The sequence below is a fragment of the Syngnathoides biaculeatus genome, chromosome 6 (genome assembly GCF_019802595.1).
Source record: "Syngnathoides biaculeatus isolate LvHL_M chromosome 6, ASM1980259v1, whole genome shotgun sequence".
In the NCBI taxonomy this organism is placed as follows: domain Eukaryota; kingdom Metazoa; phylum Chordata; class Actinopteri; order Syngnathiformes; family Syngnathidae; genus Syngnathoides; species Syngnathoides biaculeatus.
In genome coordinates this window covers 23787018-23805052 of record NC_084645.1, presented here as the reverse complement: position 1 = coordinate 23805052, position 18035 = coordinate 23787018, and the positions used below count along the sequence as shown (strand labels likewise).

The following is an 18035-nucleotide window of genomic DNA, read 5'->3' as shown; positions in this document are numbered from 1 at the left end:
TGAGGTACGGATTAGACACGGGGGCTCTGAAGAAACAACAGGAAACAGAACTGGAGGTAGCAGAAATGAAGATCTGGAGGTTCTCGCTCGGAGTGAGCAGGTTGGATAGGATTAGAAACAGGCTCATGAGATGGACAGCCAAAGTTGGATGTTTTGGAAGGAACAAGGTTAGAGACAGCAGATTTAGATGGTTTGGACATGTCAGAGACCACATGGTGAGGAAATTGGTAGGAGAATGGTAAGGATGGAGCTACCAGGGAAGAGAGGCAGAGGAAGACCGAAGAAAAGGTTGATGGATGTTTTGAGGGAGGACATGAGGACTGTTGGGGTCAGAGAGGAAGATGCACGAGATTGGCTTAGATGGAAAAAGATGACACGCTGTGGCGACCCCGAACGGGACAGGCCGAAAGGAAAAGAACAAGAAGAAGAACATCCGGTTGTCTTTAAACGCACCAGAGCACTGCCATCTGTCCAATGGAATTCGTTCTGAACTTCTTTGTCGTTGAGGCCTATCCACTCATAGTCCTGACCTTTGGCTGTGAAACAGAGAGATACATTTCACACACTGAGACAATCATAGTCCAGTTCGACATTCATGTTTCCTCGACTTTTGATCCTTTCCAATGTGACTGAAGGGACCCTACACGAGTATAGGGAGAACACAAGAACCATTTGGTTCTAGTGCTACTGCGTCAAGCCATGGTAAGTTTGAGATTTGACAGAATACAAACATGGCCCAAACAGAGTGGAAATCCATCTACTGTAGATCCTTGATACCTGGCTGGTTGAATGTTGAAGCTGCCAACGTTTAAATAAACCATATCCAAATTTGTGATGCAAAATGGTCTGAATCAGAATCGGGTATAAACACCCCCCTCCGAAAAGGACGCAGCCTGTTTTTGAACCCAAAGGCCCCCTGCTTATCACAGTGCCAATATCATGCTGGACAAGACCCACGCAACTGCAACCTGCTGAAAAACTGGATCACTTACAGTTTAGAAACAGCTGCTCCTCTTCAGATCTGATGCTGACCAGGTGGGCGTTGAGCTCCTGGCAACGCTGCTCAGCATCTGACCAGGTGTGTCTGTCAGCGAAGTGGAGGTAACAGCTTCCCATGAACTCCAACCAGCCCTCGGGACAACCATGCACAGCTGCACACAATATAAAAAAGTAGGACTTTTAAAATACGAGATTATCTGGGATATTTTTTGCGCAATACCTTAACCAACATACCCTGTTCTACTTCTGGCTGTTCCACAGCAGGAGGGGTTGCCAGTGAGATCGTCGGTGCAGTGGTTGGGCTGACGTAGCCGGGGTCTGGAGTCAGAACGATGACGGTAGCCTCCTCCTCCTTATGCCCTGATGGCTCATTGTAGTCTGGGTAGGTCATGGTAGATCCAGGAGGAAAAGCTATAGAAAGCCCAGCAGTTGACGTCCTGTCACTGCCTGATACCTGAAGAGGGATTCCAGAACCACTTTCCTCGCCGCTTATTTCTATAACGCCACGACCCTCTTCTGGATGGTGCTTCTGGGGAGAAACGGTAACTTCCTGTATCCTGTCATCGGTTAGAAAGATGATGTCGCTATCTGTCTGTGAAGGTTGGCCAGAGGCAGAACCACTGCCTGAAGTACCAGATGGAAATCCACTTGGAGAACCACTTGGGTAGCCTGATGCAAAGGGTTCATATCCAGACAACTCCTGCTCTCCTGATGGCTGGGCTGTTAAATCAATGCCGCTGTTGTCCGTAAAGGAGATGCCAGAAAATCCACTGATGCCTGACGCAGACAAAGAGCCTGATGCAGAAGGTTCATATCCAGACAACTCCTGCTCTCCTGATGGCTGGACTGTTAAATCAATGCCGCTGTTGTCCGTAAAGGAGATGCCAGAAAATCCACTGATGCCTGACCCAGACAAAGAGCCTGATGCAGACACAGATCCCGATCCGGACATTTCAGCAGATCCGTACAACTCCTGTTCTCCCGATTGCTGAACCGTTAGGTCAATGGCACCGTTGTCCGTAAAGATGATGCCAGAAAATTCACTGATGCCTGACCCAGAGACAGAGCCTGATCCGGATGTAGATCCTGATCCGGACATTATAGTGGAACCATACAACTCCTGCTCTCCTGATTGTTGAACTGTTGCGTCAATGGAACTTTTGTCCGTAAAGGTGATACCAGAAAATCCACTGACGCCTGACCCAGAGAACGAGCCTGATGCAGATGTCGATCCTGATCCGGACATTATAGTGGAACCATACAACTCCTGCTCTCCTGATTGTTGAACTGTTGCATCAATGGAACTTTTGTCCGTAAAGGTGATACCAGAAAATCCACTGCCTGACCCGGACATGCCTCCTGATCCAGACATGCCTCCTGATCCAGACATGCCTCCTGATCCGGACATGCTTCCTGATCCGGACATGCGTCCAGATCCGGACATACCAGAAGTCCACAAGACTCCGCTACCTAACTCCTGCTCTGTGACGGTTGGGATCGACAGTTCTTTCTCTTTTCCATCCAGTATATTGATCACAATGTCAGCTCCATTGCCACTGTCTCCACTGCCAGAACCCGATCCTGATACAACAAAACCAGATCCAGATCCTGATACAACAGATCCAGATCCTGATGCACTATAGGAGTCTCCTGTGGTGAATATTGTGCTGCCACCCTCCGCTCCCTGTGGCTCGCCAGAGGCTGAAAGGTCTCCTGACTGGATGTCTGTGTGTCCACTAAAAGTGATGTCTAGTCCTGAACCAGAGTCTCCACTTCCGCTGGTAGTGCTGGACTCCCCTGAGATGTCCCCGCTAGCTGAATGGTCGCCTGATCCAGAGGCAGACCCATCAACCGGCACTGGATGTCAAAATGCAGACAAAAATACATTACCAACTGGAATGTGTTTTAGTTTTTTATACACACAGGTACTGTGCAATGCTTCTACAATAACTACACATTCAAGAACCATTTTATGCAAGAGATGACATTGGACTTACAAGTAGGAGCAGTTAGCTGAGTTGTGATGCTTGTCTCCTGGATAACCTCCTCTATTTCTGTGATGTTTAGACCTATTTCGGTGTCATTGTAACCCACGGTAGGTTCAACTAAAATCAAACAACAAAATAGCACTTAAAATAGGGAAGTGGAGTGGCCAAAATAGAAAACCACATCCACAGTGAACCAGAGTCGCCTAGCAAATAAAAGAACAGACACCTCGTGTCACGGTAATAGTCCTACTTGTGGGAGTGGCGTGATCAACTGCAACCGTTGTCTTGCTGATGACGTCCACTGTCAGTAACTTGTCGAAAATGGTTTCGGTGTCAGTGGTGGTTTCACTGTCGGTGTCAGTGGTGGTTTCACTGTCGGTGTCAGTGGTGGTTTCACTGCCGGTGTCAATGGTGGTTTCACTGTCGGTGTCAATGGTGGTTTCACTGCCAGTGTCAATGGTGGTTCCACCGCCAGTTTCAGTGGCAGGCCGTTCCGCTGGAAAACACAGAATTCGGTCGGATATTGCGAGTGACAGCCAAAGTAAATTTAAGGTAAATCCAGAAGATGACTCCAGCCACACCGTACCTCGGTAACAATAGGCGTCGTAGCGGGAGTGCTCATCTGGAAAGCCCGTCTGGTTGGGGAAGGCATAGATGATGTGGACGCCCACCTGACCTCCGCCGCAGTGGGATCTGGGAGTCGTGACGGGATATCGAACGCTGCGGTCCATCAACCACCCAGGGCGGCACTTGTCGAGGCCTTGGTTCCATGCGGCGTACAGCTGCCCGGTTGTCGCCAGTGTACTGTTGAGTTTCTCGCAGTGCAGTAGGGCCTCCTCGAAGGAAAAGCTATCGTAGTCACTGGTGAAGAAGACCTCACCTTGGAGAGGAACGGAATCGTTGAAGAGTTCAAATGCGTGACGCTAAGATCTGAATTTGGGGGCGACGGTACATATGAATTCAGTGGTTTCAAGTGTGACCTGGTCCTAACCTCGCATATGTTCGACATAACAAAACACATCGTAACGCTCTGTGTTTGGCCTCAGACCGTAGGATCGGACTCCTGGGAGGTGCAGCAGGTTGCCGGCGCATTTATCTCGGGGTGACACGATGGGATACCTGAGTATGAGTTTTTTTTTTTTTTTAAAGGTGTAAAACGTCTGCATTAGTCATACCACTAACATACTGTCCATACCTAACAGTCTGGTCACCTAACCAGCCAGCGTCACATTGGTGCAGGCCTTTTTCAAAGGCCGCCTGCAGCTGCAAAGGGCTGGCGATGGCTGCTCCAATACTCTTGCAGGCCTGTTGGGCCTCCGGAAAGGTGAGAGTGTACCGACCAGTAATCGGTCGGTAGTGGAACACCACACCTATTGAGTATTGGGTGGGGGGAGAGACAGAAAATTTAAGGTTATGGACATTTTATATCTCAAGCACTTGTGATATACTGACTAACGTTTTATTAGAGAAAAAGTGAGTTTTGAAATTTACCGCTGGGAGCCATGGCGCCGTCTGTAAAAGGAGGTGAGATGGGCTTGGCGAGAATCTCCACACCGCCATGCTTGATCTCCTGACCCCCAGGGCGGCTTGTGAGGCCTGGGTAAACTCCGGGTGCTGGGGTCAGGCTCATGATGTCTGGGAAAGGAGTGATCCTCCCGGGAACTGCACCGTCATCATCACTGCCTGTTAGTAAGACAATATTGGTGGGCCCGTGTTGGCCGCATGTTTTGTAAAAAAACAAAACAAAACCAAAAAAGACCAACTCAGTCAAACGGGGTAACTAAGGTGCGGCATCATTGGGTCAGGTATTCTTCAATTACTGAACTGATATTGTTTTCACTCAAGAGAGACAACGCTAGAGACAACATCTAGCCGTAGATGAGATTGGGGAGGGGGTTCTTTCGCAGTTGTGCTTTCAGGTTTCTTCCTAAAGGGCACCCTCGAAGTGCTTCTTCTTCTTTTCCTTTCGGCTTGTCCCGTTTGGGGTCGCTACAGCGTGTCATCTTTTCTCTCTCGTGGATCTTCCTCTCTAACTAACACCAACAAGTATTCATGTCCTCCCTCACAACATCCATCAAACTTTTCTTCAGTCTTCCTCTCGCTCTCTTCCCTGGTAGCTCCATCCTTACCATTCTCCTACCAATTTCCTCACTCTCTCGCATCTGGACATGTCCAAACCATCGAAGTCTGCTCTCTCGGACCTTGTCTCCAAAACATCCAACTTTGGCCGTCCCTCTAACGAGCTCATTTCTAATCCTATCCAAGCTGCTCACTCCGAGCGAGAACCTCAACATCTTCATTTCAGGCACCTCCAGGTCTGCTTCCTGTTGTTTCTTCAGTGGCACCGTCTCTAATCCCTCCATCATGGCCAGCCTCACCACTGTTTTATAAACTTTTCCCTTCATCCTCGCGGAGACTCTTCTGTCACATAACACACCAGACACCTTCTGCCAGCTGTTCCAACCCGCTTGGACGCGTTTCTTCATTTCCTTATCACAATCTCCATAGCTCTATATTGTTGACCCCAAGTATTACCCTCGAAGTGCTACAGTTCTGCAAATGTAGTCCTTAGCTGCTCTATAACTTACATCCTACATCCTGTTCTCTCCTTCAAATGTGATGCAATTTCACCCTTGTTGAGCGCGTACCTTGGAAGCAGATGGCATCATAACGAGAGCTCGGGATGGGGTACCCCGTCTGGTTGGGGAACAGGTAGACTGTTCTCACTCCCAGGAGCCCGCCTCCACACTGAGGCCTGGCAATGTTGATGGGGTAACGCACGCTCCGGTCGCCCAACCAACCGGCGTTGCACACATCCATACCGCCCTTCCAGGCCAGGTAAAGCTCTCCGGTGGTGGCGAGCCTGGCGCCCAGTTTGGTGCACTGATCGTCAGCTTCGTCGAAAGTGAACTTCTCCACCGACATGGAGTAGAAGACTCTGCCTAGGAGGAGAAACACAGTCAGTGGAATTTCTCGTGATAGGTTAGTACTTCAGTCGAGGAATTTGGTGAAACTTTGGGCTGAGCGGTTCGTATCCTGTTGATCAGTGTACCTGGCATCTTCTCCGCAAAACAGTAAACGTCGTAAGTCTCATTTACGTCTCTCACTCCATAGGTTCTCACGCCGGGGAAGTTTTCCTTGTCTCCGTAGCATTCCTCTCGGGGATGATGAATGGGGTACCTTTAAAAAGGACAGTAAACGTGGGCGTCAGTCCCTGGACTCTGAGATCGGAAGAGGCAAAATACAGGACGCACAGTTGTCACGTTTTCTAGTTGAGAATTTGTATCATACCCGAAATGTAATTGAATACCAAAAACTGGGCAAAAATAGCACAAATCCATTCTCTATTTACCACGGATGGATGAATACTACCTAACAGTCTGATCAGACAGCCATCCGGCATCACATTGGTGGTATCCGTCATCGTAGGCGGCCTGCAGCTGGGCTGGGGTGGCGATGGTGGCGCTGTTCTGGATGCAAGCCGCTTTGGCCTTCTCAAAGGTAAGGGTGTACCGGGTGGTGATGGCTCGGTAGTGGAACACAATACCTGGAAGTCAAACATAACGACTGCGATGGGAACATGTTTACACAATCGTCAGGACGTTGTTTAGTGGCATCTGACAAGTCATGTTTCTACAGTGTGGTACAGTTTAGAACCCTGATCTTATGTAATGTCTGTGTTTCCCATCCAGACAGGATACACGTCATTGCAAAGAAACACAGTCGAAGTCATTCTACTTCCGATCTGTGGCTACCTACTCCAGCATCACCAAGTGTACACCAAGGCCCTTACAAGAGGAGCAGTGAGACATAGTACCCCTAGCTTGTTTTGGGTCTGTCTTGTGGTCTTATTCCTGTTGGGTATGGCCCAAATACCTCAGTGGCTTGGCATCCTTAAGGCACACGGAAAATTCTGTACATCGGGCCACTTCAAGTGATTGTTCTCAACGAAGGGGAGGTACTATCTCCAAGGGCTTGGGGTTTACGCTCGCTAACTCATTAGAGTTAGGGTGACCGCGGATGCCGTGCGAAAGAAAATTATTTGATCTGTGATTGACTTCTTCTGGCCCATAACCAAAGCTAAGCATGGAAACATAGATTGACCACTGAGTTTCGAGCTCTGCTGCGTGAATCAGCTGTTTTCACTGAGACATTTTTTGGTCACCCAACTTGTTCCTCCTGAGAATCACCACCTTCAGATTCAGAGGTGTTGAGTCTCACCCCGCCTACCTCACACTCCCCTTTGACCATTCTTGACAACTGAACACCAAAGCACCAGTATCTGTAGCGAACCCGACCGAAATGTAAACAGGGACATCCCAAATAAGTGCGCGCATGGCATACCCTGAACCTGGATGTCGACGGTGTCGTAGTTGTCCTCGATGCCATGCATCACCTCACAGCGGTAGGAGCCTGAGTCTTTGGACCTCAGCTCCGTTATCTCCAGGCTGGCATCTGTGGACACCAGCGGGTAGTTGACCATTGTTACTCTGTCCAGGTACTCGGTCTCCACGTGGACGTCGCCCTCCGACGCCACAAGGATGGTGGTAACGTTCTCCTCGGTGACAAAGCTCCATTTGATGCGGTGGGAGAGCGGGGCCGTGGTCGGTGCGCCGGGGTCTCCGGCGGTGTTGTCCTGGAAGTAGCAGGGCACCAGCACCTTGCCGCCCAGCAGGGGGCGCAGAGGCACCTCCATTGGAATGCTGACACGCAGTGTGCCATCCAAGCCTGCGTGAAAGACACCGCCAAGGTAATTCGCTTGTGTAGGCACAAAATGAATCATAGCAGTAGTGAGAAAGCGTCATCAAGTATCGAAGTATGGGTTCGTGTCGGGGTGATGGAACCTCGGTTTGTCCATAAATTGGTGCATGTTGTATGTTGCTATCACACCACTAAAGATACAATCACAGAAAATATTTTCATGAAAAATACTTCAAGGCTGTACATAGAAAAACAATAATTCCACCAGTAATTTTTTCACTCTTCTTGAACTCATATTCTTATGTCACTGCTCTAGTTCCTAGCATGCCGTTGGGAATACCGAAACCAAATATGATATCGTCGTAAACCCGATAAGCGCCGTATTGGAAGTTGCGCCGAACAGAACACTCAATGTTATGATGCCCGCGGTTCTAATTTGAAGAATCTGTGACGCTCTCGTCAAAGTTGGCAAAATATAGTGACGCAAATGTATGGGACAAGTGCACTACTATCTCATGAACAATGAACAGTTTGGTAATATGAAAAATTGTACAGGGATCTTTGGGAAAATTTCCACGCTGGTATAGCAATAAAGTCAGAATTACAGGAAATACTTAGATGAAAAAGGGTTCTACTAATAAAGACAAATAGAAATTCTACATATTTGCATAGCATGTTGTACGTTTTGGTCCAATATATCGCACGGTAGCTGTATCGTGATGTTACAATTAGTATTAGCAAAATGTTGCGATAGTATCGTACAGGACTAGCGCACAATTTGTTAGCGGAATCGAAAAAAGGAAAAATTGTACTTCTGGTGCGTGTATAGCTCGCTAGTTTGTAAAGTTAGCGAGTACTAATGCTAAAACGAGAAGCTACTGCAATTGCGCGAGCAATCCAGACCCTAAAGCACTGTTTCGTCGTAATAATTAATTTTTATCTTTGGTTTCGTAAAGATGCTTGAGTTTTATATTTTCTTTATCATGCAAATTTTAATTTTGAGGACTTTTGCTAGATGACAGCGTTTTGGCTCACCTCAAATAAGATGAGCCGACAACATGGAACAATCGTGTTTTGAACAGTCTCACATTTTTTTTTTCTCAGCAGTCGTCGTCGTCGTTTTGTTCGGACGCGGCACATTAAACGCATTTTGGCGTTCCAAGCGAGTGCACTGAACGTACCGTCATGGCGTTGAAAGGACGTCGTTGCCGAGACGAAGCCCAAAGACGCACACAGTAGAAGCAGAGAAGTCATCTTGACCTAAACAAAACCATTTTTTTCCATTTAAAAACACTTTTAAAAAAACATTTTTCTACGTTCTAAATTGTATTTTCCCTGTCATATTTTTTTAAAAACAATTTCTGTCTTATAAAAGATATTTTTTTCTCATTTATGTACTTTCTGGCCCATAGTTATTTCCCCATTATTTTTGGTACTTTGTTGCATACAGTGCACTTGTACAGTATTGTAAAAAAAAAAAAAAAGATTATTGTCTAATATTTCTGTACTTTCTGGATTCATTTTTCCCACATAAATGTGAGTATTTTCCGTCACATCATCTTTCTAGTGTTTTTGTACAGTATTTTCTAGAATTTTTAAACAATTTAAAAATTATTTTTGTCCCCCTAAAGCACTACATTTATTAGTTTAAAAACAGTTTCTGTCTTATAAAAGATATTTTTTCTCATTTATATACTCTCTGGCCCATAGTTATATCCCCATTATTTTTGGTACTTTGTTGCATACAGTGCACTTGTAGAGTATTGTAAAAAAAAAAAAAAAAATCATTGTCTAATATTTTTGTACTTTCTGGATTCATTTTTTTCCCACAAAAATATGAGTATTTTCCATCACATCATCTTTCTAGTGTTTTTGTACAGTATTTTCTAGAATTTTTAACCAATTTAAAAATTATTTTTGTGCTCATTTATATTTTCGTTAGAATCTCAAATATTGCTCGGAGTTCTGCAATATGTTTTTTGAATGTTGTCGTCCAATCCACGCTCAATGTTTTCGGGGCGTGCGATGAAGTCAAAAGTTTGGCGAGCCGTTTTCATTTATCGGGACCAAAACCCTTGAAAATGTCCACTTTGCGCAGACAAAGCGGGATGTGTTCAAATGAACGAACGTCTTTATTGGGCTCCTGTACGGAAATATGACATAATTCGGGAGGGCGAGACGCCCAAAGGCTCAGCAAGTCGCCGCCGGGGCGCAGGAAACCTCTCGAGGGCCTCAAATAAGTCGCAACGGGACTAATGACGTCGCCGTTGCCTTTCAAAGCGAGTGACGTGAGGAACTTTTTTTGCCTCACCTTTTAAGGGAAAACAGGAAAGTTATTGAACGTGAGTTAGTATTTGGTGTTCAAATACTTTTGCATATTATTGTGTATTGTTTAGTCCTGGGCGATGGTTTTATTTTGTCATGTTAAATGAGACTTTTAAAGCAAATTTTGAAAAAAAAAAAAAAAAAAAAAACATAAAAGATCTTTTTTATGAGAATTGATTTTATTTATGCATATGCAAAAAAAGTTCTATATTTTCAGAATTTCTCAACTTTTTGACCTGTACATTTTTAAAAAATGATAAGTTTATTTTTATTTTTTAAATGACCCATTACCATTTAGAGTAATAAATAATGAACATATTTTTAGAAAAAATGTTTTCCATAAAATAATTCATCTCAATAACTGAACATTTCTCCTCTTTATATTTTTGCGCTTTTTGCACTATATATATTTTTCCCCACTTTTTTTTGTACTTCCTAGAGCGTGTCTTTTTTTTTTTAAACCTGTTTTTTTTGTGGCCGTCTAAAAACATGTTCTCTCCTAATATTTATGTTTGGCTGCTACATATAATTATTAATACGCCCACTAATAATAAACCTTATTTCTTGTGAATAAATACATTGTAATTGACACCCCCCCTCCCCCCTCGGAACACTTCAACATTCAGAGAAAAGTGGCCGTAGTGTGATGCGAGCACTTACAGGCTGTTACCACAAGAGGGCGCCCGGGGTTAAATCGCTCTCAGTGACGGAGCAGGAAAATTCAAAACTGGCAAAGGATGAATGCGTGTGCGTGCATGTGTGTGTGCGTGAGTGAGTGCGTGCGTGAGTGAGTGAGTGAGTGCGTGTGTGTAGTCCATTACCAGTGTCGAACAGTACACACTGGACTCAGCTACGCCAATATTTGTGCTGCTGGCTCAGCATGCAAAATATCACACAGTGTGTTCAGAATAGACCCAAACGAATGGCCATGATGTCACCTTTTCTTTTTAGACCTGACTGTTTTTGCACGGGCGGCACGGTGGAGCAGCTGAAAAGCCTTGGCCTCAGAGTTCTGAGGCCCCGGGTTGAATCCCAGGCCCACCTGTGCGGAATTTGCATGTTGTCCCCCCGTGCCTTTGTGGGTTTTCTCCAGGTCAGCACTCCGGTTTCCTCCCACATCTCAAAAACATGCAACATTAATTGGACACTGAATTGCCCGTAGGTGTGATTGTGAGTGCGACTGTTTGTTTCGAAGTGCCCTACGATTGGCTGGCAACCAGTTCAGGGTGTACCCTCCCATCTGGGATAGGCTCCAGCACACTCCCCCCCCCCCAACCTTATGAGGATAAGCGGCTAAGAAAATGAATGGATCATTAATATTCAATCCATGTTTCATACAAAATATTACAGTTACCCAATGCAATTATGACGTGAAGTAAGCTAGCTATGACCCTCCATCCATCCATCAATTCTCTTATCCTCACAAGGGTCGCGAGGAGTGCTGGAGCCAATCCCAGCTGTCAACGGGGCAGGAGCCGGGGTACACCCTGAACTGGTCGCTAGCCAATCACAGTGCACATACAGACAAACAGCCGTACTCACAATCACACCTAGGGGCAATTTAGAGGGTCCAGTTAATGTTGCATGTTTTTGGGACGTGGGAGGAGTGCCCGGAGAAAACCCACGAAGGCACGGGGAGAACATGCAAACTCCACACATGCGGGGCAGGGATTGAACCCGGGTCCTCAGAACTGTGAGGCCAACACTTTACCAGTTGATCCACCGTAAAAAAAAAAAAAAAAAAAAAAAAAAAAAAAAAAAATCACGTCCTGGACTCTCGCTGTTTCGAGATTCATGCTTGATACTACACCAGTGGCAGTCGTAGCTTACGTTGGGTCCACAAGGGGGCGCAATTTACACAAATTCCCCCAGATTTTGCTGCCCTGTGCTGCCTCACATATTGAACAGACCAGAAAGCGCCGGAACAACAGGTGCAAGTTTCTGATGCAACCTGAAAAAAAATTGGGTAGAAACGCAGACAGTTGCATGCCCCCCCGAACTCTTATTACAACTGCACCATAAACGCATCAACATTTATGGCGGATGCAATTTCAAGAGTCCCACATTTAACTTTGATTGAACACAGCGACTGGAATCGTAATGGGTCAAATTTGGCACGGACTAGCTTCAGTGAGTCACTTTGGGTAAAAACATCAAAGAATGACGTTGAGGGCTATTTTTTTTCCATAGCTATATTGATATGTCAAAACAGGTTAAATTTACCCGGCACAGCCCGTATGTAGGGTTCGAACCTTATACGGTCAGCAACAACATTTCCAAATACTTCCCAACAAGGCGTCGTGTGTTTCCGTCCCCCCTTGGAGTGAGAGTGCACAAGAGAAGGAAAGAGGTCGCCAATAAAGAACACAAAGTCAACATGTCGCGCTACCGGCTTAAAAGGCTCATTAGGTGGGGGGGGGGCACAACGTTCCCATTTTAGTCGCCGGAATAACGTATTTCCTGCAAAAAAAAAAAAAAGGGTCAGGGAATGTTACACCGTACCCTCAACTGCAGCCGGGCGGGGGGAACCGGAATAGCGCTAGCGTGTTTTTGAAGTACGTAATATGAAATGACGTGACGGCGTAAAACGTTTTATGTCGGGTGAAAGTGTGCTCGACTTTTATTTTTAGACCTAAAAACGAAATGAAAAGTTCGATGCGTTTAACTTTTAACAATGTTCACTGGTGGACGAGATAAACCATCCATTTTCTTCGCCGCTTATCCTCACGAGGGTCACGGGGAGTGCCAGAGCCAATCCCAGCTGTCACCGGGCAGGAGGCGGGGTACACCCTGAACTGGTCGCCAGCCAATGGCAGGGCACACGGAGACAAACGGCCGCAGTCGCAATCGCACCTATGGTCAATTTAGAGCGTCCAATTCATGTTGCAGGTTTTTGGGATGTGGGAGGAAAACGGAGTGCCCACCCGGAGAAAACCCACGCAGCCCCGGGGAGAACATGCAAACTCCACACAGGCGGGGCAGGGACTTGAACCCCCGGTCCTCAGAACTGCGAGGCCAAAGCTCTAACCAGCTGCCCCAAAGAGCTGCTGAATAATAAATACATGTAATAAATAATATATACACACACATTTGAGTTTTTCCGAATTTTTGGGGCATGGCTAAAACGGCGGCTCGTAATGCGCTTTGGCCTCCGGGTTGAGTCCTCCGTCGCCCACGACGAAGGAACTTGCATTCGTTTGCATCTGTTGACGTGGAGTTAGCTAGCGATGGCCACAAGCCAAAAGGTGCATCGATGGTTTGCGCGGGATTTGCTGCTCTAGAGCGCCTTGTTGTCAAAAGTGAGTGCACGCGTGTCACGGAGAGAAGGCGGACAAGTTAGGTAAAAAAAAACCAAAAAATCATTCCAATAATCAAATGTGACAGTCAGCGTGTGGGCAGGGGTTTTGCACTACAGTGGTCGATTTAGAGTGCCTCGTTGTCACGGTTTTGAAGAGCCCCACGATGACCCGCCGGGTTTTATATTCCAGTCACTGGAGGCTTTAAGTGGATGTTCGGTATTTTCTGGCTCGAATATGGACCGTAATTTCTGGCCTCCGAGCCGCGACTTTTTCCACACACTTTCAACCCTGCGGTTTATGCGGTGATGCGGGTCATTTGTGCATTTTTTCTAACGGCCGCAAGGGGGCACTCGAGCAGAAAAGGAAAGAGTGAGACGGTGGAATCAATGTGGCGAGGAAGTGACTTTTACCGGTATGTTTTTTTTAACCAGCCCTGCTACCGCTGCGCTAGCATTAGCGCTGTGCTAGCGTGTTGCTGTGTCTTAGTGATTTTTACCGGTATGCTTTTTTTTTTTTTTTTTTTTATTAACTGGCCCTGTTAGCGCCGCGCTAGCGTTTTGCTGGTGTGTTACTGCCGTGTATCAGTGATTTTTACCGGTATGTTTTTTTTTAAACAACATCTGTTCGCCGCACTAGCGTTAGCACCCCACTAGTATGTTTCAGCTATGTTACTGCCATGTCTCAGTGATTTAGGTATGGATTTTTTTTTTTAACCGGCCCTGTTTGCACCGTGCTAGCTTGTTGCTGCTGTGTTACTGCCGTGTATCAGTGATTTTTACCGGTATGTTTTTTTTTTTTAAACCGGCCCCATTAGCGCCGCGCTAGCGTTAGCACTGCTGCTGTATGAGTACCGTGTCTCAGTGATTTAGGGATGGATATTTTTTTAACCGGCCCTGTTTGCACCGTGCTAGCTTGTTGCTGCTTTGTTACTGCCGTGTCTCAGTGATTTTTACCGGTCTTACGGTAATTACGGTATATTGTTTAGGCAGAAGAAAGATGTGAGAAAAAATAGGATTAATTTATTAGTAGCGATATTTTGTTTGGACGGCACGGTGGGTCTGCTGGTAGAGCGTTGGCCTCACAGTTCTGAGGTCCCGGGTTAAATCCCGGCCCCGCCTATGTGGACTTTGCATGTTCTCCCCGTGCCTGCGTGGGTTTTCCTCCGGGCACTCCGATTTCCTCCCACATCCCAAAAACATGCAAGATTAATTGGACACTCTAAATTGCCCCTAGGTCTGATTGTGAGTGCGGCAGTTTGTCTCTCTCTATGTGCCCTGGGATTGGTTGGCGACCAGTTCAAGGTGTACCCCTCCATCCTCCTGCCTGTCGACAGCCGGGATAGGCTCCGGCACACCCCGCGACCCTCGTGAGGATAAGCGGCAAAGAAAACGGACGGATGGATATTTGATCGACGAGCTTTGGCTTCGGCGCATACGGCGGACACGCCCAGAATGCCAGCGACTGGAACGTGAACCCAGATTTGACCTCCGCATTTTTAAACCTTTCCAAAATTGGCAGGGTTGTTAACAACACTCCTTTCTCTGTGGCAAGCGGGATTTCGTCAAACGTAGAACTTTATCGATCATTTTGAGATTTTCAACCTTTATTTCCGGAACGAAACCCGCCTCTCAAAAGTCTCAGCGGCTCAAGTGAAAAAGTGCAACTCATCAGGAATGGTTGCCTGTAAACGGAGCGTCTCGCCACAGTGTGTTCATTCATTTGGGGGGGGGGGGGGGGGGCTGCTCCCTTTTCGGTCCCTGTGGTATGTTCCGCTTCCAGTCGAGGTGACGGGCAATGAGGCCTCGGTTTGTTCCCGCGGCGGACAGGGGCAGGGCTTTTTGGGAGGGGTGCAACCATGCCAAGGTAAACACAAGGGGGTGGGTGGGCACCCCCCCGACCCCCACCCCCCAAAAACCCACTAGACTGTCTCAATGGCATAACAGAACGGACATTGATACGAACACACACGCTGCAATGTAGTCAAAGGGAACGTGTGGCGACGCGCGTCTGATACTAGGAAATATGCGTGTTGACTGTGAGGGTTATGTTTTCGGAACACACACGCGCTCTTGTGCGGCACAAAAAAAATTAATAATGAAAAAAAAAAACATCACAGGTGGTAAAAGGTAGCACATATTCCGCATCCTCACGTTACGTACGCCGCTACCGTAGTCGGTTGCAAATACAGTACGCAAGTTATGACAGCCCGTCACTCATATTTTGTGATTTGTGGTATCAAAAAAAAATAAATAAATCCCCCTTTTTTTCCCCCCTTATTGTATTCATTTATTTATTTTTTCTCATTCAGCCGGCATCTGCCAATTGGAATTCACGATGGGAGCCCGGGGAGCCCGACGTCGCTATAGTAACGGGGCGAAAGGAAAAACCGCTCTCGGACTGCTGAAGGTGCCGCCGCTTTGATTCAGAAATGAATTTAAAAAAAAAAAAAAAAAAAAAGAAATACATTTGTTTTGAGAAGCAGTGAGAGGCTCGCAGTCAAGAAAAATCAACGACGTTTCTTTTTAAAACTGAAAAATGTTTTTGTCTCCTGTTTTCTGTTTTCACGTAGGAAATAACGACTCAATAATTGCTGCGATAACCATTATGTAACCAAAAGTCAAAAAGTGCACGTCGCCGGCACCTAAGCCGGGCAGACCAGTAAAAATAAGAATAAAAATGCAGAAATGCAGTATAGGACCAACGATAAGATGTGCTCATAACTGGAATACAAATCTCGAAAAAAAAAAAAATTCGTATTCCAAATCATTTTTCCCCATTGAAATGAATGGAAATGCCATTAATGGGTTTCTGTTATTCAGTAAAAAATACAAAAAAATTGTGAGATGACACGCTGTGGCGACCCTTAACGGGACAAGCCGAAAGAAAGTTTAGTAATGGTTTTATGTTACTGTTTTTAATAACAAAAAGCAGCACTCTATAATATGATACTTGATATAATCACTAGGAAATGTCATGATTAAATAGAATTAAAACGAATGGTACTTTTTTCTAATTTTTTTCCCCCTCCTGCAGCGGTCATTCTGCTCTGTGCCCCTCGGCCACCTGGGGGCGGTATAAGGCAGACGTACAGATATACAGGATTGCCCTGGAGGCTCAGCTCCTCTCTTGGCTTCTCACTACAGCAGTAATTGTCGTCGTTCTTCGCAGAGGGTAAAGAATATATATAGTGCCGCATAGATGCTAATTGTTAGCCTGTGTGCCTGTGGTGTTTTCTAATGTATGCTAGCATGAAACTAGCAGAGGCTATCTCTGATGTTTAGTTTGACAGAGACTTTCCAGAGTGGCATTAAATGAACTTGCAGCATCTTTTTTGATGAATATTTACTAATTATAGCTGCCAAACTTGAGTTTCCGTGCACAAGTCAACGTAAACAAAATTAAAAAAATAATAATCAACTGATCGACGGCCTGCATCTTGAAAATCTCGCAAGTTGCTCGTATCTCAAGCTGCTACAATACCTAGATTGTTAATATTGTGAATTTTAGCATCTCTCATCAGGTTAATTGGTGGGAGTGATAATTTGTTTTAATAATTAAGATACGCCGGCACAGCTCTGAGGTCCCGGGTTTGATCCCGGCCCCGCTTGTGTGGAGTTTGCGTGTTCTCCCCGGGCCTGCGTGGGTTTTCTCCAGGCACTCCGGTTTCCTTACAGATCCCCAAAAACATTCTGCATTAATTGGACACTCTAAATTGCCCGTAGGTGTGCTTGTGAGTGCGAGTTTTTGTCTCGATGTGCCCTGTGATTGGCTGGTAACCAGTCCAGGGTGTACCCTGCTTCCCGCCCGTTGACAGCTGGGATAGACTACAGCACTCCCCGCGACCCTCGTGAGGAAAAGCGGAAAAGAAAATGGATGGATGGATAATTAAAATACTTATATCAAAATGTTTTACTATGCTATTAGCATAGGACAAAAAGTGATTCTAGGTCTTGTTAAAAATATGTACCTTCATGAGCCAGGGTCTTTTTTTTTTTTTTTTTTTTTTTTACAATTTAAGAAAACAGAACACTTTTTTTCATACTTTGTTGGGTAGGTGATACTATAAATTTGCGTTTTGGACAATCTCAACCTCCGACAGCCCCTAAAAAGTCGCAAATGTTGTTAAGCTCTCCTCGTACAGCGAGAGTATCGGTCAAGAAAGGTTCATGAACATAGTTGGAGTCGTTTCTCCTTTTACGGTGGGCAACATTGGAGCCTTTGTTTGGCGCTGGGTTAAAGCAAAAAAAAAAAAAAACAAGGAAAACCTGATAGGAACTATTATTTAAAAAAAAAAAAAAAAAAAAGGGCCCACCAAATTTTCATGCAATAAAATACATTAAAACATATCGCATCACTGGTCACGTTTAATCAATTTGTACGTTCACTACTTTTAACGTCACTTACAATGTGCTAAGGGGACGTTGGAATACTTTTCTACTCAAAAAGTTCCACATTCAAGAATTCAGTTCTACCTCCCGTTTGCACAACAATAATCAAACTCCATGAAAGCTTTCTGATTGTCTTGAAGTTATCGCGTCAATCAGTCGCCGTTCTCCTCCTCCACCCCCACACCCCGGCCCCCCCTCGCGACCCCCCCCCCCCCCACCACCCCCACCCCCCCACCCCCAGGTCCAAAGCGCCCCTCCGGCCAGTATTCCCGAGCGGGGTAACGTACCGTTGACGCTCCGAAGCTCCCGGTGGCCGGCGACTGCGGGGCCTGTGG

General features: G+C 46.0%; 2 protein-coding genes across 4 annotated transcripts in view; one reads left to right on the top strand and one right to left on the bottom strand.

Moving 5' to 3' along the window:
- The window catches only part of hapln3 (hyaluronan and proteoglycan link protein 3), a 21555-nt gene extending 13937 nt beyond the window's left edge, over positions 1 to 7618 (top strand). For both annotated transcript variants that reach the window (XM_061822468.1, XM_061822469.1), the window contains exon 6: positions 7486 to 7618. The gene's annotated coding sequence lies outside the window, so the exon portion shown is untranslated. The remainder of the gene's footprint in view (positions 1 to 7485) is intronic.
- The window catches only part of LOC133502073 (aggrecan core protein-like), a 20951-nt gene extending 2916 nt beyond the window's left edge, over positions 1 to 18035 (bottom strand). For both annotated transcript variants that reach the window (XM_061822452.1, XM_061822453.1), the window contains exons 1-15: positions 17988 to 18035; positions 8870 to 8948; positions 7332 to 7715; positions 6360 to 6534; positions 6040 to 6167; positions 5636 to 5929; positions 4479 to 4670; positions 4183 to 4357; positions 3979 to 4106; positions 3574 to 3867; positions 3238 to 3483; positions 2997 to 3104; positions 1234 to 2856; positions 993 to 1151; positions 454 to 536 (exon numbers count right to left, since the gene is read on the bottom strand). In XM_061822452.1, the coding sequence (XP_061678436.1) occupies positions 454 to 536; positions 993 to 1151; positions 1234 to 2856; positions 2997 to 3104; positions 3238 to 3483; positions 3574 to 3867; positions 3979 to 4106; positions 4183 to 4357; positions 4479 to 4670; positions 5636 to 5929; positions 6040 to 6167; positions 6360 to 6534; positions 7332 to 7715; positions 8870 to 8942 (4062 nt within the window). In that variant the 5' untranslated portion in view covers positions 8943 to 8948; positions 17988 to 18035. The remainder of the gene's footprint in view (positions 1 to 453; positions 537 to 992; positions 1152 to 1233; positions 2857 to 2996; positions 3105 to 3237; positions 3484 to 3573; positions 3868 to 3978; positions 4107 to 4182; positions 4358 to 4478; positions 4671 to 5635; positions 5930 to 6039; positions 6168 to 6359; positions 6535 to 7331; positions 7716 to 8869; positions 8949 to 17987) is intronic.